We start from the raw sequence: 26,057 nt of genomic DNA on the forward strand, positions 1-26,057 counted from the left end.
ATCTCTTTACGATCTCAAAGAACAATTACAACAATTTCCACAATAATATCAAAGAAAGCAGAAAACCAATATATCAAATTTCAAGAAACTATTTTGTTTCTGTTAGGTCGCTCTATAAATTCGTAAATTAACAAGAAAGAGAAAATTTGTCGTATCGTCTTCCATTGCGGTCTAAACATTTCTTCGTTTATCTTTGGAAAGCAATTGATAAAACCGGAGATGAAAAATTAATTTAAAGCAACGATCTTGAAACTTTCTAGCGGGTGAAGAAAATAATGAAAATAATGAAAATAATGAAAATAATCGTCACGATCGGATATCACCGGAAGATAAATACGAGACTAATGCTTTCGTTGCGTTTCTTCGATAAATTGTATCCGTTTCTCCCTCGTAGCGTCCTATTTCGAATCCGATTTCGTCGGTATGCCACGGGAATTGGACTTTGCTAGACACAGCTCCGCGCGTTTCGTATTCGGACGAACATAATAATCTCTTCGGTTCGGTGGCAAAGCGGGACGAGGATGGGAAAAATATTCACCTCGAGCTCCAAACCCACGGTTCGTAGAATTCTCCGCACAATTTCAGCCAGGAAAGAAACGGACGAATGGCGAACGGCGAACAACGCTCTCCCCTTCCTCGAAACAGATCATTGTCGGACCAGTGTGCTGCGTAGATCGTGAATTAATGGGGAATGGGAGGCTTGGAATATTTTTTCAATTTCTAACGCGTGTAAAATAGTAAAATTTTATTTAACAATCTTCAACGATCACGCATAGATTAAATTTTCATTGTACGAAGGTTCGTATTCCGACGAAGAAATTTATTTTCAAAGAGGGATATTTTTTTCTGGATGCCTGGCGAGAAGAATTAAAAAGAAAAAGCATCGTAACACCGAAATAAAGTTCCGAGAGACAAAAGTGGCACCCGAATATATTCTCGAATTTTCGTGGCGGCAACATTATCGACGTCACCGTGCCGAGAGAAACGTTCATGTATTTTAAAAAGAATTTTGAAATGTAGATCTCCGGCGATCCGATCGCTTGAATAATCGATCCTGATATCGATTCGTATAATATCCCGTATACGTCAACGTCTGTATGGAGATGTGTTTTACAAATCTACAATGTCTACCCGACGCTTTTTTTGGAAAAAAAAGAATGGACAAGATGAGAGTTTGTTCAAAGTTCCATCGTTACAACCCCACGCTAATAATAATGATATTTATCGAATAGAGTAATTCACGATAATAGATTATAACGAATATGTATAATTATTGGCAAATATTGACTATTATCTGTGCTGTTTATCATCCCCGATGTAATATTTACATCGGAACGTTTGTCGAGAAGCTAAGAGACGACAAAATATTTGGGATCTTATCTTGGGTGTTATGGCACTGCGAACAAAAACGACAAGTATGTGGATTCAACCGTAAATTTCTTTTATCAAACGATATGTAAATAATCGAGTTTAACGATATTCCACAATAGCAGCATCGCTTCTCAAAAGAATCTTTTACGTTCGAAGAATTGCTCGTTGCAAAAAGAGACGTTTCTTTTTTTTAAAAATATAGCCTTTGCGTAGGAAAAGTGAAAAGGAATAGGTTCGATTTATTTTCGACTGACTCTGGAGAAAAGTTGATCACGTGTCCTATTAGGATCTTGTTTCCTCCTCATCTATGGCGATTTTGTTACGGTGGACTTGAACTCGAGACTATCAAAATCAACTGACCGTTCAAGGTTACCGAGGGATTATCCCCACCACCGTCGTTTGTCTGTGGCTCGTGGCTCTATTTCTAGTCTTCTCGCTCGTCACTGCAGCCGTGTGCTTTCTATCTCCCAAACGGATAAGCAACCTGGCACAGTGTAAAAGTAAGAATCATGGCCATAGTGACTCACGAGACGGGCAACCAGCCAATCAGCTTGATCCGACTATTCTAAACGAGGCGTCGCATTCGCCGGAATCACTTGTTGAATTAATCCAACAATCGTATCGTAATCGGAAGGATTTTTCTGGAAAATATTCTTAGTTTGTAGTTTTTCGTTCGCGACCGATCCTAGATCCGTTTTCCAGTTAGAAGGCTCTACGGATGAATCTATGTGCATATCTAGGCGAACAAGCGAGGAGAGGACGGAAGGAAAGAGCACCGGAAATTGGAAATGCAAACGTTGCGAGACACCAATGACACGAGACGGGAAATTGATATTTTCCCATTCGCCGTACCGCTCGTGCTTCTTTTCCTTCTGCTATCTCTTCCTCCCTGCTTCGTAGATCCGAGGGAGGCCGATCTATCCTAGCAGCATTGCCGGAAGTAAAATTTTCTCCGGCGCTTCCTTCTTTCATTTACCGAAAAATTCATACAACCGTGATACGTTTAGTTTCTATCATACAACTCGTACTTTTCATCGTTTCATCGTTTCGGTCGGTTCGTTCGGTCCGTTTGCGCAGGCGCTATCGATCCGTGTCCCGCGTCGTGTTGTTTGCACGTAATATAGTTTTTCGTTAGACGAGCGGACTAAAACGCAAACCAAGCGATAAGCTCAGCATTCGCAAAGCGAGGTTCTCTTTTCTCCCGTCAGGTTGTAAAAGATGATTGCTTCGATAAAAACAACCGCTCTTCCAGTCTATTTGTCTTTTACCGGCGATATCGGGAATACGATTCCTTTGGTTGATTTCCGGTCGACTTGGCGCGATATAGACGGAACGATCACCCGGTATACGTACTCGTTCTCAGTCATAAATGGTGGTGTCTATCTACCCAGCACCTCCATCTTTCCTCGTGTCGCGTGTGGGAACAGTCCCCTCGCACTGTCCCCTCCCAATGGACAAAAAATGTCCTACGTTTCACAAATTCTTACATCTTAAATTACCGATAAAACACAATGAATTTACCGAGAATTTTTATTTTTTAAATAAAAAAATTAATTGCAATTTCAGGTAGCATTTTGCCCCAATTTTCTACTTTTCGAGCATCAAGAGTGCACCGACAGAAAAAGCTAAAAATTATCATCTTCCATAATTTTGTCCATCGAAAATCGACATTTTTTGCCACTTGGCGACGTTTCCTTTTTCGTTAAAGATCGAAAAGGAAAATAATCTGTATGCAAATGACCTATTAGCGGCATACGTTGAAAGAACTTGTATTTGTGTCCTTTGGCGAGAAATTTTTTTTCAGTTGTACGTCGTTAAACCGGCGTTAACTGGTAAGCAAGCGTCACGATTAAATTGGAATAACGGTGCGGATATGCAGCCACAGCCCGTATATATTCCACATTAATTACGAGAACTAAAACAACAGTACAATAGCTGTGAAAAGATCGTCGATGGAATGGTGTACCGATTCTTTAACGAGACCTTTTACAATAGAATAGGCCCCGTACTGTCAAATATGGGCAATAAATCTACCGCGATCGTATCTCGCGCGGTTTCGCTGGCAAATGAAACGGCAAACTGTAGCAATTCATGTTCAAGTACGAGTTTTACGTTAACGTTCGTTCATTTTTACCATATGCAACCATTTCTACAGTTTTTGAACCGATAGTTACCGAACGGTACAAATTCTATTTGTTTTACAGTACTCGTAAATTTCTTTTGTACGCGGAATAACCGAGAGGGGAGGTATCGGTTTATGTAAAAGAAAGACCTGCGGAAACGGTAATACCATAGCAAGTTGGACATTACGAAACAGTCGAACCTCTTCCTGTATCACTTTCTTCCATTGTCCATAAGAGAAATATCGTATTGTGTGACTCACCCGGTAGCGTACTTGTAAATAGAAAAAAACCTATAACCTATTTATTACTACGACTCCTCTGTTACGTAGTAATAGAAAATGAACCGCGTGGAAGACCCAAAATGTCGGTGAAAAATGGTACGAATCCAACTGTATACGGGGTTGCAGGCGAATTTAGTCTAAACGGAAAAAGGGAGCATCGTAATAATGATCGCGCGAAGGAAAAAGGAATTCATTTCCGTAGGATCGGTGGCGTCTTTTCGGTCGAGCAGGGAACAAAGGAAAGGGTCTCGAGATCTGGCAACAAGGGAAACCTTTCGGAAAGGATACACCATGGTAGTCGAGCACGATGCCTCCACCCCCCAAAAAACATCTGTCGGGAGACAGCCTGCATAAGCGCACGTCCGTTCTCTTTCTTCAGAAGCAGCGTCCGTGCACCGTGAAAACTACCTACTGCTTCGTGAATGTTATTCAGCCAAAAAGCCTTGATGCTCCAACAAGGCGCAGGTAAGCTCGCGACCTATGTATACCTACATCCTACACAACTTGTTCGAGCAAAACCTTTTGGCTTTACGATCGTTTGGGAACGATTATACAACTTTTCAACTATATTAGATTCCAAGAAATGTTTCGAGGCCTCCCTCTCTGGCCTCAATTTTTCCATTTTTCAATACAATTCATAAAATTACAACCGTTTTGGAGAATATCCCAGTCGCGTGATTATCGCGTTTATTTCCGTTGTTCGAAACGCAAGGGTTCCCGGGTGAAAATTGTCTTTCGCCAAAAAATTACAGTCCCGGGTTCCATTCTTCCGCGGAGGCAGTTAAATCGGAGTACCGTAGGAACTGGTATACATATACCACCATTCGATTTTCTTGTGGGTCAGGAGCGTGGGTAGAAGCGAGGAAATGAAACGCCCCACCCCATTTCGACTTTCACCCTGCACCTTCTGCGTGCATTCGACTCCATGGAAGTGCACATTACCGGACATCTGCCGTAGTTTTATCGATGCCCACTCCGACGCGATACACTCCGGTAACAAACGTACCGTCCGCATCTTGTATTCCGTTGATACCACAAATCCAAAAAAACACATCGAACGCGTTAATATTTTTCAGCTTGCATAAAAGTTTAAACTCGTTTTTCCTTACTTTTCTATTCTATTATAATACGTTAATCTTGGAACGGGAATTTAACGGCGAGAGGACTCTTGTTCCGCTTTAAGTCACGAAACGTAGAAATGGAGAGCGAGCCGTGTTGTGTTGATTCGACGGAAAACGCCACACCTTAAAGGACACTCCCACGAGAGATATCGACGCAACAACTGATAACGAGTACTTATTTCAGCCCGATCCATTATCGAGAGAGAGAGATGGTGTAAATGTGTATTTGCGATCGTGTCCGAAAAAAAATTCACGACATTAGTAACTTACTAGGATATTGCTACTAAATTAAAGCGTCGTTTCAAGAAAGAGAATGACCACCGCTGACGAGACCATGACAAAATGGAGGTTGAATTTTTCGACCGTACCTACGCACGCATTCAGGTTTCCAGTGGACTCGCCTTGGCGACAGCGCTGATTCATCCGATGAAATTACGCGAAAGAGAAATTAGTTGTAGAAAAGCAAAACGAGAAATTCTGGTTGCCGATCGCGTTTCACGGGCTCTGGCAGACGGACAACATAATTCCAACGAAATCTAATTCTCTAATTCTCTAAAGATCCCCTCGTTTGTATTTTCACATATCGTTTCCATTGTTCCGCGTTTCTTTCACACGCATCGATTGGGTATTGCGCAACGATTGCCACCATAGCTCGAGAAGATTCAAATTCAATCTTCGGAACAAAAGATTTCCCTTCTGCGACTGCTCCACACGTCCATGTGGCGGACGATTGTCCCTCGAGGGGGGAGACTCGTGTATGATATTTGACAATATTTTTTTGCAGCATAACGGAAAGATGAAACTTTTCGCCACTTTCCATATACATATGTACATATATGTATTCAAAGTGGTACAAGATACAAGGCTCCGACACACAATTAAACGATTCTTGCAATAAATTTCTAATTTAATTATGCAGTATCATTACATCGTCCGATATTTTAAAACTGCCAACGTCGATATAAGTCAAGTGGAAATTCTACGCACATTCGAGAAAAAAAATCGACAGGGGGTGAAAATTGAAAAATTGAAAAATTTCAAATCGTTCTGGAAAAATTATTTTTCGTTGCGGGGGTCGATTACAATAATTTTTTGTGAATACACATACCCCCGATATCCTACGTACTTTCGAGAAAAGAATTCTTTACCGAAAGTATACCGTGTGGCCAGAAATGTTTCTATAACTTTTCAACGAATGCTCAATCGACAAATTAATATCCTTGATTTTCGTCTTGGAAATTGTTTAAGGACCCGTTTCGAAAAACATCGTCTTGGATTAAAAGGCATTATTTCGCGTGGAAAGTTTGAAAGAACGGTTGCATCATTGTCGTTGGACGTGACATTTGTAGAAAACGTGACGTACCATCACGTCAGTTTACCATCGTGCGTTTTATCTCTTCCATTGATCTGTTATCAGACCAAAGTGTACATACATATATCGAGTAAGGTACACCTATTCTGTATCGACGATTGCAAATTGTACGTTCCAGTTTCCCATACAAGCGAGAAAATATAGAGAGCGTGTCTTGTTATGAAACGGGAAAAGAACGCGTCTAGTGAAATGCACGTAGGTGCACTTTGTACCGCAAACGTGCGATCGCATCGAGACAAGAGCAGAACCAGCAATAAAACGAGCCACGTTATTATCAACGATATTACCAGAATCTCACTGATCCTATTCGCGCTTAGGCTTTTCTCAAGCTAAATTAACTGGATTAACTGGATTCTGAAAACGCCGTGACACTAGCAAAACAGGAATACATTAGATTAATAAGTTGCTTTTCCCCCACTAAACAGCAGCTGGCAGGGGCCAGATGTTGATCGTTAATGGAGCGTGTTGCGGCCCTCGAAATACGTATCCCTGCAACTTCCAAATTCACGTACCGAATAAATTAATACAATCCTACGGCGAGAAAGACGCGAACGTCTTATGAATATTTAAACCATTATACGTGCTAGAAATGACCGCTATTAAAGAAAACTAGTCGATTAAGAATTATCGCGTGTAGCCATAATTTAATATAATTATGGCGATGTTCTTAATTAATGGTTCTAGTTTAAAAGGAAACTTTCCGTTTTCAAATAAATGAATAATTTCGACTGTCGGTGATTGAGTAATTGTGGGAAAATTAGGTATTAGAAAAATGCGAGATCGATGGGAGAAGGATAATGCTCGGACTTGGACAGATTTTTACAACTTCCCTGATCATAAGTCGCGGTCCGTTGTCGATACGACCGCGTTATTTACGAAATAAACAAGGTGTATAATTAAACATCAAAGGCGCGCTACTAGTGGTTAACCGTTGCCGGAGAAGCGCAAGGCTCTTCCTATTTTTAGCGATACTAGGATAGGACGGTTTTTAAGTGCGCGCCCTTTCAACAAGTGGAAGAATTACACGAAGCGGGGCAGAGCGGCGCGGCGTCTGTACGCGCGAACGATAGCTGGATGACTGCTGGCAAAAGGGCGGAGAAGGGAGGGGGAACCGAGCTAAAGGGAACAAATAAAACTAAATAGACTGCGGAGACAGCTGGTCCGCTGTAGTTTTACCCCACGGGAGACGCAACAACAAGCCCATATGACGCACGCACGCGCAACCATGCTACTTACTACATACATCGCTCGTACGCATGCACGACCACCGCCGCGTAACGTCGTGTCCTTTCCTATCCCACCACCACGGTCACAAAAATTCCCGAGTTTATTCGGTTCTTTCTGTCTCTGTCTCTTTCTACTGTCTCTGTCTCTTTCTCCTCGGAACGACGACGCACTCCTTTTTTCAGCGTGATGCGTGGCAGCGCCTCTGACGGTAGAAATCGTTAACCGATTATCTCTAGAGTCACACGAAACTTTCGATCCCCGTACCCGCCATATTTACGTTATGACAAACTGAAATGGCATTTTTATGCCTCGGTTTGCCCTCTACAAAATAATACTGCGCACTTTCGGCAAAAGAATTCTTTACCGATAATACATCGTATAACGTGTACCCTTAAAAAACTTACCCGTTACTGCGCGTTCAACCCAGATCTAGTTCAGACTATTGTCTTCGGCTCTGGACACTCACGATCCCCTCACGATCCCCTCCCCTCTGACATACTTAAAGGTCAACGATATCGACGAGATCCTCGACACTGTAAATAACGAATAATATCTCGTGTATATCTATACAGGGAGTTCTTGAACGATAGAAGATGGAAAGAAATTTCTTTGAGCGAACTGAAGCGAACAACAACAACACTTGCTTTCTTTAAATGGATACATATTTACTCGATGACAATCTTTATTTAAACCCCGTAGTATCGAAACGAAATTGATGATTTTTCAGAATCATCGGTAGAATACCATAGTGTATAAAATATTCATAATTAAGCAAGAGCAAGAGTTAAAGTCGTTAAAAAACTCTATTCTCATTTTCGTAATATCTCTTTGTTAATGGTATTTTTAGCACGGAATATTTATATGGAATGACGATAATGAAAGGTATCAAGAGCAATATTAATAGCGACAAGAGGAAAGAAATAGTGAAAAAATCGAGACGACGAGGTTGTTATTGCGAAACAATTCATCAAATCATTTGAAAGAAAGTATAAACGCGAATGATCTTTAATGTACCTTTCGTTGCACAGAAATTAAAAGCACGACAAGATATACGCGGCATGTAGATAGCTATTCAAGGTTCATACTACGGCGCAGCATACGTGACTATTGACATGCGTTCTCTCAAATACGATAATAAGTACGAGCGTAAGTACATATGTAGAACTAAACGACGTAGAAACGTTTCTGTTTATTTCCCAAGTACACTCACTGTGCAACATTCGTTTGCGCGGACTAATTGATATTACAGTCTGTCGCAAAAATATTTCGGAAACCGATAGAAATGATAAACGGAGGTGAAAAAGTAAATTCGTGTCGTTAAAGTCGGAAATGTTGTAGCCATCGATGGCTCGAGTTCGTACAAATAATGACACGTGCACGTAAACTAAACTAGCGTAAAACATTTCCAAGAGCCGACGCGCGCGCCTTAAAAAGGGGGGAAATCGTCTGGCGGGGTTTTATTTTCATTTAAAGGGAAACGAGAAAAAACAGAGAGAACGAGGCCGAACGACGCGGCACGAGAAACGGTATAGCGAAACGAGGCCAAACCGCGAGGTCGAGGAAACTTCTTTTATCGCTTTTCCTTTAAAAATATCATTCACGATATTTTTAAAGGAAAAGCGGCGCCCGCGCGGTTCCGACCCGTGCTTTTAAAAATAATAACAGGGAACGAACGTTAACTTTGGAAACGGGCAACTAATTAAAGTTACAACTCGGCCAATAAATTATACGTATCGTCCAACAAATATTCTATTCTTTATAGTTAGCTCCAAACATTTTCAATAAGATTGAGATTTCGCGATCGATGCTGGCCAATTTAATAACACAGACTGAACACTTTGTTTTCGAATCATTTAGTTGTTTTCTTCTAGTTTAAACTGCTGAAAAAGAACCGGAAAACGACGTCAATTTGGCGAGTCGGTGTATTTTTCGTGTCTCGGGCACAAGTTTTTCTGAAACTTTAGACCGACTTGTTGAAAGCCACACTTACACACTGTTGCCGTATCTGTCAGCAACGCAATCAACAGAACGAAAAATTCAACGAGTCGAATACAACCTTCCTTCCAGTAATTGTTCTTGGGAAGAAATGTATTTTCGTGGTTTGGCTGCTCTTATGTTGTAATCAAGAACACCGCGAAGGAACAAAATCGTATTACGAGGGAACACAAATTTTCAATGTTACAATATCTATCATCGAAGATGAACAACAAGTGGCAAATCACCTTGGAGAAATACTTTTTCGAGGCCGTGGTTCTTGCACAAGTAAGAAAATTTATTTTAACCAAAGGATAGAAAGTCACAAATTAATGGAAAAATAAAATCTGATAAACAGGAAAGAAACACAAATGAATTACCCGACATTTGAAAACAAGTATTATACATTTAAACGAAGGAATTATTTAAATGCGATGGCGTGTGGTTCGTGTTTGAAAAACCGGCAAATTGTTATGCGTAAAATGCGATAATGTGTAAAAATGTGTTTCGATAATCAATTTAATTGTTTGTGAAATATTGAAAAATTGTTTATTTTAAATTTATTACGAATAACCAAAATACTATTGGTATAGTTTCGAATCTATCTATTAGCGTCTATTAGTTTAGAATCGCGTTGATAGCACGGTTACTCAAACATCGAGTTTCATAAGCAAAAGCATGTTCTACGAACCTATCTTTTCCCTGCTACGTTCAAACGAACCTTTCAACTTTTTTTCCAGTCATTTATTTAACATCGCACAATGCTTTCTCACGGACAACCTGCCCTCTTTCTAACGTCTGGCAATAAATCTGACAGAACAACACGTAAATCCGACAATAACGTTACAGCAACGCGATTACTTTTTAAAATTAGACTTTCAAAGTTTACATCACCCACTGACCTGCTATACAGATATGCAAGATAGAGAGTTGTGTTTTTTCTCGATCTCATAGTCTACATATTTATCCAACTACTATGTTTAAAAATTTTTATTTCATACGACGTCTCTGTCGCTCGGAATATTTTTTAACACCCCACGGTGATCTAATAACCCTTTACCACTGTCTATAAATATAAATTCTTTGATTATCAATATTATAAATACACCGTTGCGATATTATTATTAATTTAGAATCGAATAGACGGTTATATTTGACGGTGTATTTTTCTACACGAATCGTGTGTATAATTAGGCGTGTATTATAGGTAAATAGGTAAATAAATACCCGCAGAGTTTTCTTCTCGAACCCAGACCTAACGTAACGTCTATGTATACTATAGAGGGTGTTCGGCCAGCCCTGGGAACAAATTTTAATAGAGGATTCTAGAGGGCAAAATAACACGAAAATCAACAATACCAATTTCCTGATGGACGCTTCGTTAAAAAGTTATTAAGAATTAAATTGAAAAATTTCAAATCGTTCAATTACAATCATTTTTCGTGAATAGACATACCCTCGAAATCCTCGGAACTTTAAACGTTAATAACTGTTTAACGATGCCTTGATCAACAACATTCGTATTCTTGATAATCAGTTTGATTTTCGCTTCTAGAATCCCCCATTAAAATTTGTTCCCAGGGCTGGCCAAACACCCTGTAGATACTGTGAGAATATTTCTACTATTAAAAATTTCCATCGCGATGCCAACTATTTTGAAAATTATCGAAAATAATTTTAGTTAAAGCCGCGAATATTTAAACGGCGGTTTAAACGTGTATCGTCGTATCGAGGATCGACCGTTACACTACACGAGCAATTTCTAAAGTAAATCATAAACCAACGTTACATGTTACAATGATTCCTCGTGGCGTAACCGACACGGTAGCGTTATTTCTGCGAATCTACTTCGTAGTCTTGCGCGCTAATAACGAGGAAAAGCAGCGCGTAGCGAGGTTCAAAGATTTATCGCACGCCCACGCCGCGATCGAACCGGTTTCTCGCACACATCGACGCCCTAACCTATCGATAGCCCATTTCGATCGGATCTACCTTGGTTCTGGTCATTTCTACAGGCCAAAATGAGACGAAAATCAAGAATATCAATTTCTCGACTGAGGCTTCGTTAAAAAGTTATTAAGAAAATTAAATAAACAAATTTCAAATCATTCGGAAAACATTATTTTTCGTTGCGGAGATCGATTAGAATAATTTTTGGTGAATAGACATAACCCCGAAATTCTGTTGCATTTTCGAAGAATAAATTCAGTACGGGCAGAATTTTATTAAAATAAAAATAACCTCTTAACGATGCCTCGAACGGCAGGCAAATTGGTATTCTTGATAATCAGTTTGATTTTGGCCTTTAGAATCATCCATTGAAATTGTTCCCAGAGGCTTTCGGCCGAAACACCCTGTATAGAGTGAAAATTGAATTAATTCATGCATTGAATGTCATGCGCGAGGAATAAAACGAAATTACCGAGAACGAATGGTATTGGAAGCTCGGAACTATGCTGATGGCTATAATTGCAAAAACAGAATTCTGTCCAAGTGAAATTATTTTGTAAAATCCTTGCGTCGCTTATTTTAACGCGACGATATCATATTTTTACGCGAGTAAAGAAACAGTCGCGTCGTGGGAGCAGTGGGATGTAGTGGAAACGGTAGAAAAGTTTGCAACCGTAAAGAAAAAGAATTCGCCGAATACGTAGGAGCGTGTTTCGTATGCAGTACGCAACCGCGCTTGTACGCGCGTGTAGCCAGGGGTGCGGCGTGGGTAGGCATGGGAAAATTGTGTACAAGGACCAGGGTTCGCAACAGCTGGAGGGGAAACTAGGGACGGAAAGGAGCGTCGAGTCGTTGAAGCGCAGAGAGCCAAGCAAAGTCGAGAATCGCGAGAGAGGAGGATGCGGGACGCGACTCGATGCGATGCGAGACCAGGCCCGGCGCTTCTCGAGGGTTAAGGCCCGTTACGCAACGTCATAATTCCGTAAATTTTCTTTGCTTTTCTTTTCTTTTTCTTCCCCCCTTCGAAAAACCCGACCAGACGCGAACTCCAGTCCCGAGTTGTGTAAATTAAAACGCGATCTTATTGTTTTGTATTCCGAAAAATATTACACCTAAATGTCAAGTCGTTGGAAAGTAAAAATTTTTCATTTTTCCATATTTTATAAAATTTTCAATCCGAAATATATATTTTTGTTGCGATTGAAAATAGAAAATAGACAAATTTGAATATACATATACAATTGTCTGTTCCAATGTCGTAACCGAACGTTGTAACTGGGAATCGTCGGTCGCAAAAAAAGATACGTATCAATATTTGAGTATGTACGTAGCCAGCAATCAGACAGCTTTTACTTGTCTTGCTAAATCGTCCTGCTTGCTCGCTCCATAAAACAGAGAAATTCTGGCGTTGACCAACTTTCGTCGTTGATTTGCGTCAGGTTTGCGAACGTAACGATCCCGATTCGATCGACGACTATGAAAAAAACAAATTTCGGCTAGCAATGTTTTCACGTTTTTTTCTCTTCCGACTTGACGCGAGCGCTCGCGTCCTGCGTTGCTGAATTTCCGTCAAGTAGTCAAAAATGGCCGTCGTGCACGAGGAGCACGGGGAATCGAAGAGCAAAGGGAGACGAATAGAAAGAGGGAGTGAGAAAGGGGGAAGAGCATCGGAAGAAAGGAAAGAGACGAGAGAGACGTGTGAAAGCCACTGATACTGTGTGCGAGGGAGGGGAGAAGATGAAAGGGGAGGATACTCGAATACTCGACCCAGTAGCGTAACCACCAACCAAGTAGAGAGGAGATATAATGGAACCTGATTAATCTGTACTTGGTAATAAAATGACGAAACAATGTTGGCGAATGTAACGCGTGCACTATACGAGTAGGAAATACGGATATCGTGTGAAAGTTTTGAAAAGAAAATTATTCCACGTTTTTATGCACTTGCGCGGAGCGTGCAGAAACAAAATAATACAATTATACGATAGCATAATAGCGTATTTGCGTCGACACACAGTCTAGACTAGAGATGTTACTATAATTATCAATATCCTGATGATACTCGACGATCGTAGGTGTAGGTATATGTATATCTACACTGAAGAAATAACGAGGAACCGGAACCGGAACTGGAACTGGAACCGGAACCGGAACCGGTCATCGACAACAGACGAATATAGAAACTTTGCTCCGCCATTGTTACATCGAGGATCCAGGCGATCATATTGCAAAATGAAATACATATACATATGTATAAGTACTTATTTTTTTTGCACATTTTATCACACTTTGTATCGACGATCTACCATATTGACAAATACTACGGCCAAGGTGGAATTAAGCTGATTAGATAAGAGCCATAAAAGTTGTGCATTAGATACTTTTCGGTGGAACAAAAGTGTGTAACTAAAAAGAGTTCCACGTCCATCCTGCTCTAAGTGGTTTTTGTGAATGCTTGAGAAGGAAACCGAGCGACTGTGTACTCCCCTCTCCTGATTACGCCATTGGCTCGACCCAGCGAGGCAGCACGAACAACCGGCTGCGCTGTTGCCAAGCGGAAATCACAGACCTGCGGCATTTTCTTCTTCCACGAAGGCACGTTGAGCTCGCCTACCGTGGTGTTGCCAATGCCGAGATATCACTGAATCGGCTCTTATACGATAATAATATCTTACAGTTGTTTATTTCATATTCTACCGTTGTAAGCTCATTCGCCAAATCGATCAACTCCACGAAAGGAAAACTAATTTGTTAGAACCCCCTTTGCATTTAATAGCTGCAATCGTTCTATTTACACAATTTTTGTAGGCTCACCCACTCATCTTAAATGCACTCTGTTTTCTATCACTGATGTTTTCAAATTGTCTACCATTGTTCTAGCAAAGTGTATCCAATAATGTGTTTAAATTTATCTGTTAAAATTGCTTCAAACTTCCGGGGTATTCGATTATTTGGCTTTACCCACTTCAAGTTTCCACGCAAAGAGAAAAGATGGAAAGAAGATTGTATGTACTTTGAAAGACACGTTAAGCTCGCTGGCTGGCTGGCTGGCTGGCTGGCTGGCGTGCCGAGGCAAGAATATCGATGGAGCAATACTACGGTGGCCAGTTTCGACAAATCCATGTTAACAAAAAAAAAGAAAAAAACCAATACGAAATGGAGGTCGATAGCGTGATGACCTCGAAGCGAATCGGCAATTTTACAATGCCGTGGCCTCTCGCGTGAAAGATATACGTGCGATGTAGCGTATACGGATGCCCTGTTGCCACGTCTTGATTCACTCGCTGATGGGACTGACCAAATACGCCTTCGACGCGAGTCCTCGGTTCTCTACGTTACACGGGCAGAGGCCCTTGCACCGTTTCGTTCTCCCTCCACGGTGTCTACTATATCGGGTACGCGAACACAAGGCGATATCGACGGTACAGCGTTCTGTACTATGATTACGGCTGCCAGAGAGAAAGAGAGAAGCTGCTGTGTCTCTTAAACCGGCGCCACCGATATCACCGTATCTCTTTAACAAACCACTGGCTCCAGTCATCGCAATCGATGCTTCACCGAATCCAAATCATCCACGATCTTTCTTCCTCTTTATAGTACAAGTGACCAAGTCTACTAGGAAAGTAGAAAAGGACAAACCCGTAATGTTTCATTAGAATTGAGAGAGATCCTAATCGAAAGATCTTCAACGATTACGATCAAAGGTATATTTTGTGTTTGAAAAACTTTCAAATCCTTTGCAAATCCTCCACTTTAAGCTCTTATAGATCCGCCACTGGCAATTTATGGATCGAATCGTTGCAAGTTATCTGATGAGAAACACTGATTTACGTAATAAGATCACCTACTGTATAATTTTAACATCTGACTCATTTCACATTGTTACGTTTAATTTTTTGTTAAAACCCGCTACGATTGAATTGTTATTTTTTATTTAAAAAACGAAAAACAAAGATCTCCGATAAAAGTCATACGCTAAACTTGCTTAGAATATATGGATTCGCACCTAATTAAATATTAATATTACCACCAAAATAATGACTTGACAACGATACGTTTGAAAAGTCTAAAAATTGTTTACGCGTTTGGCAACATGAACGAACGAACGAGGAATTTTAGTGTAATTTGAAAAACGTTTTACAAATTGGAGTTTATTATACGATAAAACAGAATCGACTAACATACATACATATATGTGTGTGTTATTGTTAACTTTGTTCTAGATTGCTCGACTATAAATAACACGTTGGTTTTGTTTGCCATTTATAAAACAGAAACATACGTCCCTCTTTCCAGTTGATAACTATTTTTATTTACTCGTTAAAATAGTCCCCATGTAAGGCTACGGGCTGAACGAAAAGAACATTTTCCGAAGCTGTGTTAGCAGGTATGCTTCTCAGCACCAAACCAGGTAGGTTTGTCAGGTAAAACCTGTCCGCTTGGTTGTCTTTTTCCTTTTTGCGAGTAGGGCAGGTGGTTACAGCACTCGACTTTCAAACGCGGAAGGATGAAAAAAATCCGTGAGCAAACGTAAAGGAAAACTCTGTGTGGAAATAGCGGAATCCCGCTTCCGAACAAATGCGATTTTCCACGACTAAAGTCCTACTCGTAAATCTCGTGTTTATTATTCCAAGATGAAGCTGTGTACGTGCTTCAACGACGACATTCTACGAAATACGAGAGAAACATTATCTCTCAGAGAGAGCATCGGAAGTGAAATAGATTTTCTAATATTCGTATAGAAATATTCCAAATAATTAATCTTATATCAGAATATCGCGAAGAAACGTAGAGTTCCGAAGAAGAAATAAAAATAGACACACGTCACGATACAGGATTTTCCATTCGAGAAATAGCAAACAAGATTAATAGATCTAATACTCTTGTACATTATTTTCTACAATTACGTGATAAATATAGTAAAAATCACTATATGGGTGACAAGAGGAAATTGATAAGGCATGATCAATCACATAGCGAAGTAAGGAAAATTTCGCAATTACCCGTATTTACATAAATTGTTCGACAACACACAGTTAAAATGCATTACAACATGCAACAACCTATTACTCGGAGGTACAAAACTGCAAAACTAAAATTAAAAGTAATATTTTACTTTTACAAGCGCACGCACGCACACTATTATACCTGAGATAAGCTACATCTGATCGCAGGTAAATTAGACGTGTTTCATTGTTTCTCCGTTGGTGGCACTAGCGATAGGTAAGAGGGATGTGGGGTCTGTAAAGAGAGGGAAGCGTTTCGTCCCGGGCCTGCTAAGCGGTGAGACATCCTAGCAGAGCCTGCCTTACACGTGAATAGAAACGGAAGGTCAATCCAGCGTTTACGAGACCCACCTCGTCCATTTTGTTGGAACAGTATCATTATTACACCAACTAACATAATTTTACAAGCTAAATTTTATTTCCCTACCTCCCTTTCCTCAAAAGTCTACGAACGCGTATACGGCACGCCCAATGTTCTTCTACATATACAATACGTACAATTTTTCTGTAAAGACATACATCTTAGAGACAAGCATTTATAATTTCCAAACATTTCACAAATTACACAATGGTTATAATGGTAATCGCGAAATATACACGTTTAACGACAGGAGAAAAATCATTGCAGCTTAGTTGGGATGTTTTACCCTGACCATTGTATTCGACAGACATCTCACCTGATTTTTACTTATTCCCATATCTGAACTTTTTAATAAATAACCCGAACAATTTTATCGTAAAGAAATATTTCAATTACTGATCTAGTATGATCTGTCGAAAATTGACAGTATTTAAGAAATGTGAAATTATTACACAACCTACATCATGCAAGTCGGAAAGTTGCATAAATGGTTTGGATGCTTCTATCAGGGGGCAGCATATGACGGAGCATCGAGGAAACAGAAACGAACGAAAGGAGCGCTGCAAGCGAGCAAAACCGGTCGACGTGTTCTCGACACGAGATGCTCATCGAATAGAAAGAACATGATTAAATTGTTGCAGGAACATTGGAACATTAAAATTGCGTAGACAACACTTGATCTGCGATCGATAAATATTGAAAGCTTACCTGATCGTCTTCTTGCGTAGAATGCATAGTTGGATTCAAACTGTAACTGTCGCGTATCCAACCTCTAACCGAAAGGGTGCAGATTCAAGGTTTCAATTTCCAGGAGAACATCACTTGTCGCTTCATAATAATTGTACATTCACTTCCATAACATTATCACCTTGTAAACTGTTCCTCTGTGAACAAGGACAATAAACTTTCAAACACTTTTCTACCAACATATTCAAAAACGAAATTGTCAGTCCCGCAGCAGTCGCATGGCATGGCGACCGCCGTTGCAACTCGATACGACGAACGTCACATCCTTGATGTTTAATGCCATTGGCCGATTTCAAAAGAGTTGCCCAATGAGCGTTCAAATTTTCTTACTACGCGGGAAAGTAAAACGGAACCCGCCAAAAACATCAAAAGTGCTGTTAAACGATTTCTACAATTTTTTATCGACAAATGTGACAAAGAATAGTATCATTTCCCTTAAAAATATCAAAATGAATAAATTTTAATTAAATCAAATGTTTAGATAGTCAGAGAAAGATATGAATATGTATCTACGTATTAAATGTTTTACAAGCAATACTTCCGGTTTATCAATATTTTTATATATCGCGTATTTTACAAATTCAATAACGTTCGAAAAGTGTATACATATAGAAAATTACAATTATTTCTATATGCACGGTACGAAAAAATGAAAAATGTTTTTCTTAAATTGAAACAAATATGTCAGAAAATATTACAAACTTGATAATTTAGTGATAATAGTATACACGCCAATGATGTAAAACATTTTCTAAAGAAATATTAGGAATATTTACTATACATACCATTATTCGATTGTATTTCTATGTAAATATTCCATTTCCTAATTTCGAACATTTATTCGATCGGATAACTTTTCTATAGATTTATTTATACATATTTTAGCGAATATGATAGAATGTAACAGAGGTTACTTAGAAATGGACTTGACCTGTGGTTCACAGATTCCAAGGGGACTATAGATTATTAAATATTTAGTTTCGTTACATACCTTGGATTAAAAAATATGTTGCAAAAGAGCAAAAGAGAGATAGCTGTGAAACTGTAATAAATCTGTCAGTCTCGTAGCAAAGAAATCACTACCGGAAGTGGTGAGAAGCGTAGATAAAACTACATTACGCTAAATTTCTTTGGGAAATTTTCAAACATCGAAAAATAATAAATACAGAACGCATTCCTCTCTAATAATATAATAAATTTGTCCGAATTTTATCCGAGTGCCAAGAGGCATCTGAATTAAAGAAAAGTTAAGAAACGCTAAATTATTAAATCTATTGGCAGAGTGTAATATGAGCACGTAAAAAAGACGTAGATTGAAAATAAAAATGAATTCAGTGGGAAGGGCGTTAATATCAATGCGTGATGCTGAGATGGCACCACTTGAAATACGCGTGCATCGACATTTTGGCACCTCTGCGATCAACTGGGCACGTAAGTTACAGAATTTCAAAGTTTCGATGTATATTTTTTTTACTTTACGAAAGTTTGACAAATGAGACGAAAATTGAAACGCCATCTCCGTTATCTAAAGTACTGGATGGACAGGGACTAACGAATGATTGCCATACACGCAGGCAAACGATGAATTATTTGAACAATTCAATTGGGAGTGGAGTGATGGGCGATTCTGGCCTGCAATTGAACAATGTCGAAGTGTTGTACACTAAACTGCAAAGAGTTTACATTAAGCCGCAACATGAGGAAGAACGTCAGCGCGAACTTAGGGTCAATGTGGAAATTCATGCCGGTATTAGCCCTGTTTGTCGTAAGGTAATATTACGTGCAATGATTACATTTACCTATATGCGCATTCTTCTTATAATCAATTTATCGTTTTAATATTTGCTTTTACGTTTTTATTATTAAAAAAAGAAATAAATTTCTAGAAATTTTCACTAAAGTATCCGTTCAATTTAATAACATATCGTGTATTTATATTACAGATTTTGCGTGTTTTGTTAGGAGACGACGATGATCCCTGTTTTCTTTACTCGTTATTTATCTCGGAAGACGATTTTAAAGTTTTAAAGTCCCAACAGGGACTATTGGTAGATTTTGATAATTTTGCAACTCAGTTAATATTTTTATTGGAACAATGTCAAATACCACCAGTAGCAAATTTATCAAAAACACCGCAAAAATTCTTGTTGCTATTGACAGAAGAAAGCGGAGAATGGATATTCAAATTGGTGGAAACAAACAATTTCAAACATTTGTGTCATTTGAGCCTCAACATTTCGCCAGCTAGCGATTCTAATTTGAAAACTCATATGGTCATGAAAATTAAACAATTAAAAGAGAATATTCTACAACAGACTAAAGATGTTGCTACTCTTGAAAGAAGACTAAACAGTTTATCAAATCAGATAGAATTAAAAACTAAGGAACTAGAACAATTAGGACACAAGTTCATGATGGAAAAGAATCAAATGCAATTGTCTTTATCGGAGCAAATAAATCTTGAAAAAGACAGGTTAGTGAAAAATACTCTTAATTATCTTGCGTCGTATTTAAAATATTTATAAAACGTTTATGCGTAATTTTACAGATTTGCTAAAGCTCAATTAGAATGGCAATGTCGGAATGAAAAATCAAAGATGGAAATGGAACAAAGACACCTGGAAATTGTAAAACAATTACACACAGAACTCGCAGAGTTACGTACACAAAATTTAATGTACAAAGATAAGTTGTCTCTTTTCGAAGCAACGAATATGGAACAAATTAAGCAACTGCAAAATCTCGAGAAAGAGTTAAATTTAGCTCAGAGAGATTTAAATTTAGCGAGAGAACAAAATTCTAAGCTAGATACAGATTATCACGAAAAAGAGAAAACTGTGAATAGTTTGAGAACGAAAGTCGCGGTACTTGAACAAGAATTAAAGGATAAAGGTATTCTTACTAGCAAACATGCAGAAATGTTAAAAACAGCAAAGGAACAGAAACAGCACTTGGAAGATTTGTTAAATGAAAAAGAAGGCCAGTTACAACGTAAACAAAATTCTTTGCGAAATTTGAGCGACGAACTAGTCAAAGCTAACGAAATATTGACAAAATTACAAAACGAACTCGCATCGACGAAATCTAAATTAAAATTACGCACCAGCATAGCACTCGAGCAAGAGCGGTTATTGGATACCAAACAAAAGGAAGTTGGCCAAATAGAAAGTAAACTGGAGAGTTTAATCAAAGAAGCAAAAGATGCGAAAACGGAGGTTGAACATTTGAGGGAACAGCTTAAAATCCAACAAAATGAATTGGAAGAGAAGGACAAAATAATAAAAAGTAACGACAACGGTAAAAAATAATTTCTTTCATTTATTATTATAAATTTTATAATAGAAGAATCATTTTTTTAATAGATCAGCATATTTTATTATTTTCGATAGGAACACATCGGTATCCTACAACTTTTTCTTTCGTTTATTTTGATTATAGTAGTAATAGGGGTCCCACTTTTATTTTTAAGTTTTTATTTTTAAGCAAGAATTTAAAAAAATTTGTTATTTCATATGAAATTTTTTTTTTTTATGTATTTGCAGTAATCAGTTGGTTGAATCGACGATTAGCAGATAACCAGTCTCCATTACAAAATGCTGCAACAGCAGCGCCAATTACCGTACCTTCTTCGATTCAATTGACATTGCCTAGAACAAACAAATTAATGGGTAATAAATTTGAAACACGTACGCCTGCGCCCAGTACAGTGCAATCAAATACATTATCTGGATTACCAATGAGAAATCCAATCGTGCAAAATCCAAATATAAATCAAACTTCACGCATGACGGCGCGATCGATGGGGGTTGGTATCACCGATAGTACAATGGGGATATCGACGTTTAACAAAAGTGGTCAGATTTCGAGTACCAGTACACCTATGGAACGTATTAATTGTTTAAATAAGTTACCAGGAAATATCGCGGGTCCTTCGTCGATGCAAGACGTTGTAGAAAATAATAATCCATCCGTTCCATCGAACAGTACGAAAGCAAAAAGTACAAGCGTTACGCTGCAAGGTGGATTAAAAAAGGCAGGTTTGTCCGACAAACCAATCTTGCCATCCGCGTATTTTCCCAAAACGTTACATTCTTACCGCGAACGGGATTGCCAGTAGAAACATTAAGTAGTAATATACGGACATCAAAGTTTTTGTATTGCCGCAGAAAATAAATATATTCAATATTTCAATATTTCAATATTTCAAGTTTGATGTTAAATTGGCAATAGAAAATAGTTACTCAAATAATATGTATTATCGAAAGAAGTTTCATATATCGAGTTGAAAAATAATAATATTTTTACTCAGTTTACAAAGTGTTACGAAAAAGAAATCGTAACGAATTAATTCGTAAGAGTGAGAACTACGTGTATTTATAGTTTTTGAAAAAGATGTAGCGAACATGTAAATCAAAATAAAAGTATTCGAATAAGTGTAAGTTAAAATATTGTTGCCTACTACTTGCACAGTTGGATAAATTTTATTCTCGAATATCTATTTATGTATATGTATTGGCCACGGCTTTGCTCATCCGAATATTGGTCTAAAAAATTCGTTAATAAATTCTAATTTATAAATGAATTTACGAACAAAATACTAATGTATACGTAGACTTTGCATACTTGTCTCGGAAGTGTACTGATTAGTGTACCAAGAACTTACTCGCATCTCTTCTACCGACGCTACGTTTCAATTTCAATGTGTAACGTTCATACATTGCAGGTATCAAATATTCATTACTAATTTTTAGGAAAACAAATTTTAATAAAAACAAATTCCAGTTGAACAAATAGTTCATAAAAACACGAATACTGTACATAAGTTTCAAATAAGAAATACGTAACGCGTTACGATATACTTTTATTAATTTTTATTAGTTGGACACGTTGGAGCATCGTCCGTTGATAATTCTGTACATCCCATGTCTAAAAGCGGAAGGTCCATTTGTTTCCGCCTGCGTTCACATTTTGGACATGGTTTATCCGCATTTAAACATTCGTCGTGAAACACTGCATTACAGGCATCGCACTGAAACCGTTCCGTAAATTAACCAACCGACTACTTTTCCATTCTTTATAATACTATTCTTCATCAACTTACTCTATATGTAGATTCCATATCAAAAGGATATATTACATTTGGATTATTGCATATTTCGCATATAAAACCTTTTTGACTACAAAGCCAACAGTTTATAACATGATTTCTTGCAAATTGTATTACCTTCTGTAGTTGTTGAGCAAGAATTCCATTAGGTATGTCAAGAAGATCGACGACAGAATATTGATGAACGTGTTCGTATAAATAGTCTCTAGGTGTAAGTTTTTTTTGCAAAGATTCAATTATAGGTTCACGGCAGGTAAATAAATAAGCTCTTAATAAATTTAATTGAATTCTTAACGATTGCAATTGCGCCATAGTATCTACAGCCATATAAATTTGCGGGTTTAATACCTTAAGGTCTAGTAATTTTGAACAATTTTGTAAATATGCTGCAGCTTTTTTGCAAACGGAATAATGCTTTAGATCCCAATTATAAATTACCCTTGATGGAATAATAAATTCGTCCGTAGACATACACTTGGAACAATAATAATTGCCAGAGTAGGAACATACATGAGCTTTTGAGAAAATCATGCCAATCGCATGACCACATTCGAAGCAACAATAGTCCTGCATGTCCAAACCCTTCTCTCTGGGTAATTTCCCCAATTGTTCGTCAAAATTTATCACCGCCTAAAATTATTTATTCTTTAAATAAAATTACTGAAAATTTATCGCGGTAGACTCTCGTATGACGCGAGTTCTTACAACGCGTAGTCCTATAATACGATTTCTCGTAGAACGCCGCGTTATACATACAGGAGTCTACCGTATTGTGTTTAAATATTCAACTATTTATCCCGTCTAAACAATGTTGAATCGTTACTAATTTTAAACGTAAACAGGAATAAACATTTTTAAAACAATTGATAAGTTTTATGAATTCAAACAGCAGTTGTAGCATATCGTTAAATATAAAGTATACAGTGTAGTTAAGTTTTACCTTGATTTCCGATTGAACTTTAATTCCGTCGTCGGATGGTTGTTTTTTGGGATATTTTTCTAAAAGTTCTTGGAGGTCTGGTTTCGATGTACTTCCAGTATTATGATAGCTTTGAATAATCGAATCGTACGTAGGTCCTTCGGCTGGTGTTTCAGAGTCACGCGATATTACAAATGAACTTAAAGAAGATTCGCAATCTTCGAACAACGTCGACCAGCCTAATCCTCTAATTAATGAATTTCCTACAGTAGCTTCGGTAGCATCTTGGGATGTTTCATGATTCTGTACAACGTTTTCAGTTTCCGAATCTTGAATATCGGGTATTGCGTTAGTTTTTACTTTTTTGCTGTTTGGACTACTAGTATTTAAAATTTTTTTGTCTATTTCTTCAGTTTCTTGTACGTCACGTTCCTCCGTGTCTTCTATAGTTAGTTCCCTGGCTACTTGTATATCACATTCCTCTACTCGCTGCATATTTTCTTTCTCTGTTTCTTGTACATTTTCTTCTTCTACTTCTCGTAAAGGTGGAGTATCTCTTAAATTGTTGGTCAAATGTCCTACGCTGATATCGTTTGATTTCTTGTTAGCCGATACCATTTTTAAAACATCATCTTCCATAATGGAGGCCACATTATTAAGGGCATACTGCGACGAATTAAACGACTCTAAACTACCGATAGAACTAGCTGTTTCGATATCGGCTAAATTTTCATTACTCGCTACGTCTGTAGTTATCGTTTTTGCAATGTCTATCGCACTGAATACAGGACAAGATTTCATCGGCAGTGACCATATTCCTGCTAGTAAAAGAGGCGTACTCGACCAAAAATTCAAGAGGCTGCTATTACACTGTAGTTTAAAATTAACGTAATCCAAGCTTTCTATTAATCTTTCCGTAATCTCTACAAAATCCAAATCTCTAATAAACGCAGAATGATTGTAATATGGCTTTAAAGCTGAATTTTCTCTTCTTATGGAACAGAGGTAGTTGGCTAAAAGTCCATCGTTTAAGGCTAATCGTATCCAAGCTCTGCAATATCCAACTTCGGTGGTAAGCTGGCTCGACGCTTGTATTTGGTCTATAATCTGACGATGAGAGAATACTAGTAAAGGCCCCCAAAAGCTCGGTTGTGGCATGGCATCGATATCCGGATCACTTAGAACTTCGGTTACTCGATTTAAAAGGCTGTCCTTCAAACCATGTAAGAAAACAGCTTCCAAAACAGAGCACAGGGTCATACTTTCTTCGCAGTTGCCAACTGCTCCATCTTCTTCTGTGCCCAATGCTCCTTCCATCTCCATTACGCTGGTAATTAATTGCTTTTGCAGCGATTGTTTGATCAATATGTTTCTTCGATTTGTCAATGAATTTACTGACTTGAAAAACGAATTCATTTTTCTTAATTTCACGTGCCACACGAACTGTAGTTGCGCTGTTGTAAATTATTCTCTCGAGCATCTTCGCGAGTCTAATATAGAAGAGTTACCTAAACTTTACAAGGTAACTCGGTGGAATCGTTAATAATCGTAGTAATACGACGTAGTAGATATTACATAAATTACGTTCGCACGAGTCGAACATTACGTTGATACTGACAAAGAAATAAGGAAGTGCCGCAAGAAGGAATACAAATCATTGCGCGATAAGAAAGGCATACGAACTTCGAACCAGTTGTAATGCATTCCAGCGTTATCTCTTTCGTTGTTGAATGTACAAGAAATAGGTTACAACACGTAAAATTAATCTGAAACGTATCGTCGATTTTCGGATTTCTAATTTTTCTTACATATCAATTTCGAAAGTGTTTTCCGTCATCTGACGAAACAAGGATGATTTTTTAATTTCGAACAAAGAAAACTATCGTTCATTATTCACGTATGAGTCACACATTCCTGTCACTTTGAGCCTTTCGTCCGCATACATATTTGTTGTACCGAAAATAATGCATATCAAAGCGATAGATCGCGCTGCGATCTAAGGTGTGTCCGAAAATTACGGAGCTGCTAAAATTTCATTTCTATCGATATAATTGATACATTTGCATTCATATTTTATAAATTATATCCCATCTGGCATTGAACGGTAAGTACTATTACTGTTATACCCCATAGATTTAAAAAAAAGTTTCGTGACCAAATCACGACCAATATCTTTTAATTCGTTTAATAATGCTCGAGCGGGTAACATTATTTTGTCGAAATTGATACTCGCAGTTTTGGAATTTTTTTTTAAATTATAGCAAATTCTTTTTTACTACATTTTTCTCTAGGAATGTCCTCGACATTTGCTCAGATTTTGCCGCGAAAATTATAGAAAAAAAAAAAAAAAAAAATAGCTTTTTGTACTAGTAAACATCGAAGAAATCATTTTTCATTAAAATTATAACTTGAACAACGTTGTCGTTCGGAAATAAACTTTTTTTTTATCAAGGCACCGTTTACGATCAAAATGTTCATTTCGTGTTTTTCAAATATTT

At 38.1% G+C, this 26,057-nt stretch overlaps 3 protein-coding genes and 1 long non-coding RNA gene across 10 annotated transcripts in view; 1 reads left to right on the forward strand and 3 right to left on the reverse strand.

The window, feature by feature from the left end:
* Window positions 1-17,761, reverse strand: part of Ipk1 (Inositol phosphate kinase 1) — a 70,166-nt gene extending 52,405 nt beyond the window's left edge. For 5 of the 6 annotated variants that reach the window (XM_076783089.1, XM_076783091.1, XM_076783090.1 and 2 more), the window contains exons 1-2: window positions 17,495-17,761; window positions 7,900-8,028 (exon numbers count right to left, since the gene is read on the reverse strand). The gene's annotated coding sequence lies outside the window, so the exon portion shown is untranslated. The remainder of the gene's footprint in view (window positions 1-7,899; window positions 8,029-17,494) is intronic. The other variant, XM_076783088.1, reaches the window with a different exon arrangement.
* A 1,146-nt stretch (window positions 17,762-18,907) lies between these two features.
* Window positions 18,908-22,128, forward strand: Sas-6 (Spindle assembly abnormal 6). Of its 2 annotated transcripts, none has more exons than XM_076782130.1 (5): window positions 18,908-18,964; window positions 19,108-19,303; window positions 19,477-20,006; window positions 20,082-20,830; window positions 21,076-22,128. In XM_076782130.1, the coding sequence occupies exons 2-5, from the start codon at window positions 19,115-19,117 to the stop codon at window positions 21,648-21,650; spliced, it is 2,043 nt and encodes a 680-aa protein (XP_076638245.1). In that variant the 5' UTR covers window positions 18,908-18,964; window positions 19,108-19,114; the 3' UTR covers window positions 21,651-22,128. The 2 variants fall into 2 exon arrangements, with proteins under 2 accessions (XP_076638245.1, XP_076638238.1); XM_076782123.1 differs by having other exon boundaries at window positions 18,943-18,964; window positions 19,065-19,303.
* Window positions 20,827-21,406, reverse strand: LOC143350201 (uncharacterized). Its single transcript, XR_013081069.1, has 2 exons — window positions 21,268-21,406; window positions 20,827-21,180 (listed from the first exon to the last, which is right to left on the reverse strand). It is a non-coding gene; the product is annotated as an uncharacterized LOC143350201 (long non-coding RNA).
* A 149-nt stretch (window positions 22,129-22,277) lies between the features above and the next one.
* On the reverse strand, window positions 22,278-25,517 carry Plekhm1 (Pleckstrin homology and RUN domain containing M1). The gene is made up of 3 exons (XM_076782111.1): window positions 23,581-25,517; window positions 22,635-23,270; window positions 22,278-22,562 (listed from the first exon to the last, which is right to left on the reverse strand). The coding sequence occupies exons 1-3, from the start codon at window positions 24,973-24,975 to the stop codon at window positions 22,398-22,400; spliced, it is 2,196 nt and encodes a 731-aa protein (XP_076638226.1). The 5' UTR covers window positions 24,976-25,517; the 3' UTR covers window positions 22,278-22,397.
* Between the last annotated feature and the right edge of the window lie 540 nt (window positions 25,518-26,057).

Source organism: Colletes latitarsis, chromosome 2 (genome assembly GCF_051014445.1).
Source record: "Colletes latitarsis isolate SP2378_abdomen chromosome 2, iyColLati1, whole genome shotgun sequence".
Taxonomy (NCBI): domain Eukaryota; kingdom Metazoa; phylum Arthropoda; class Insecta; order Hymenoptera; family Colletidae; genus Colletes; species Colletes latitarsis.

Bases quoted from the DNA above. Each gene is read 5' to 3' on its own strand.
- Plekhm1 (XM_076782111.1), bottom strand. From the start codon at position 24,975: ATGAATTCGTTTTTCAAGTCAGTAAATTCATTGACAAATCGAAGAAAC. The intron at 23,271-23,580 runs GTAAAACTTAAC...AAATAATTTTAG, and splicing joins AAGTTCAATCGGAAATCAAG to GCGGTGATAAATTTTGACGA. The intron at 22,563-22,634 runs GTAAGTTGATGA...GAACGGTTTCAG, and splicing joins ATATGGAATCTACATATAGA to TGCGATGCCTGTAATGCAGT.
- Sas-6 (XM_076782130.1), top strand. From the start codon at position 19,115: ATGAATTATTTGAACAATTCAATTGGGAGTGGAGTGATGGGCGATTCT. The intron at 20,007-20,081 runs GTTAGTGAAAAA...GTAATTTTACAG, and splicing joins ATAAATCTTGAAAAAGACAG to ATTTGCTAAAGCTCAATTAG. The intron at 20,831-21,075 runs GTAAAAAATAAT...ATGTATTTGCAG, and splicing joins AATAAAAAGTAACGACAACG to TAATCAGTTGGTTGAATCGA.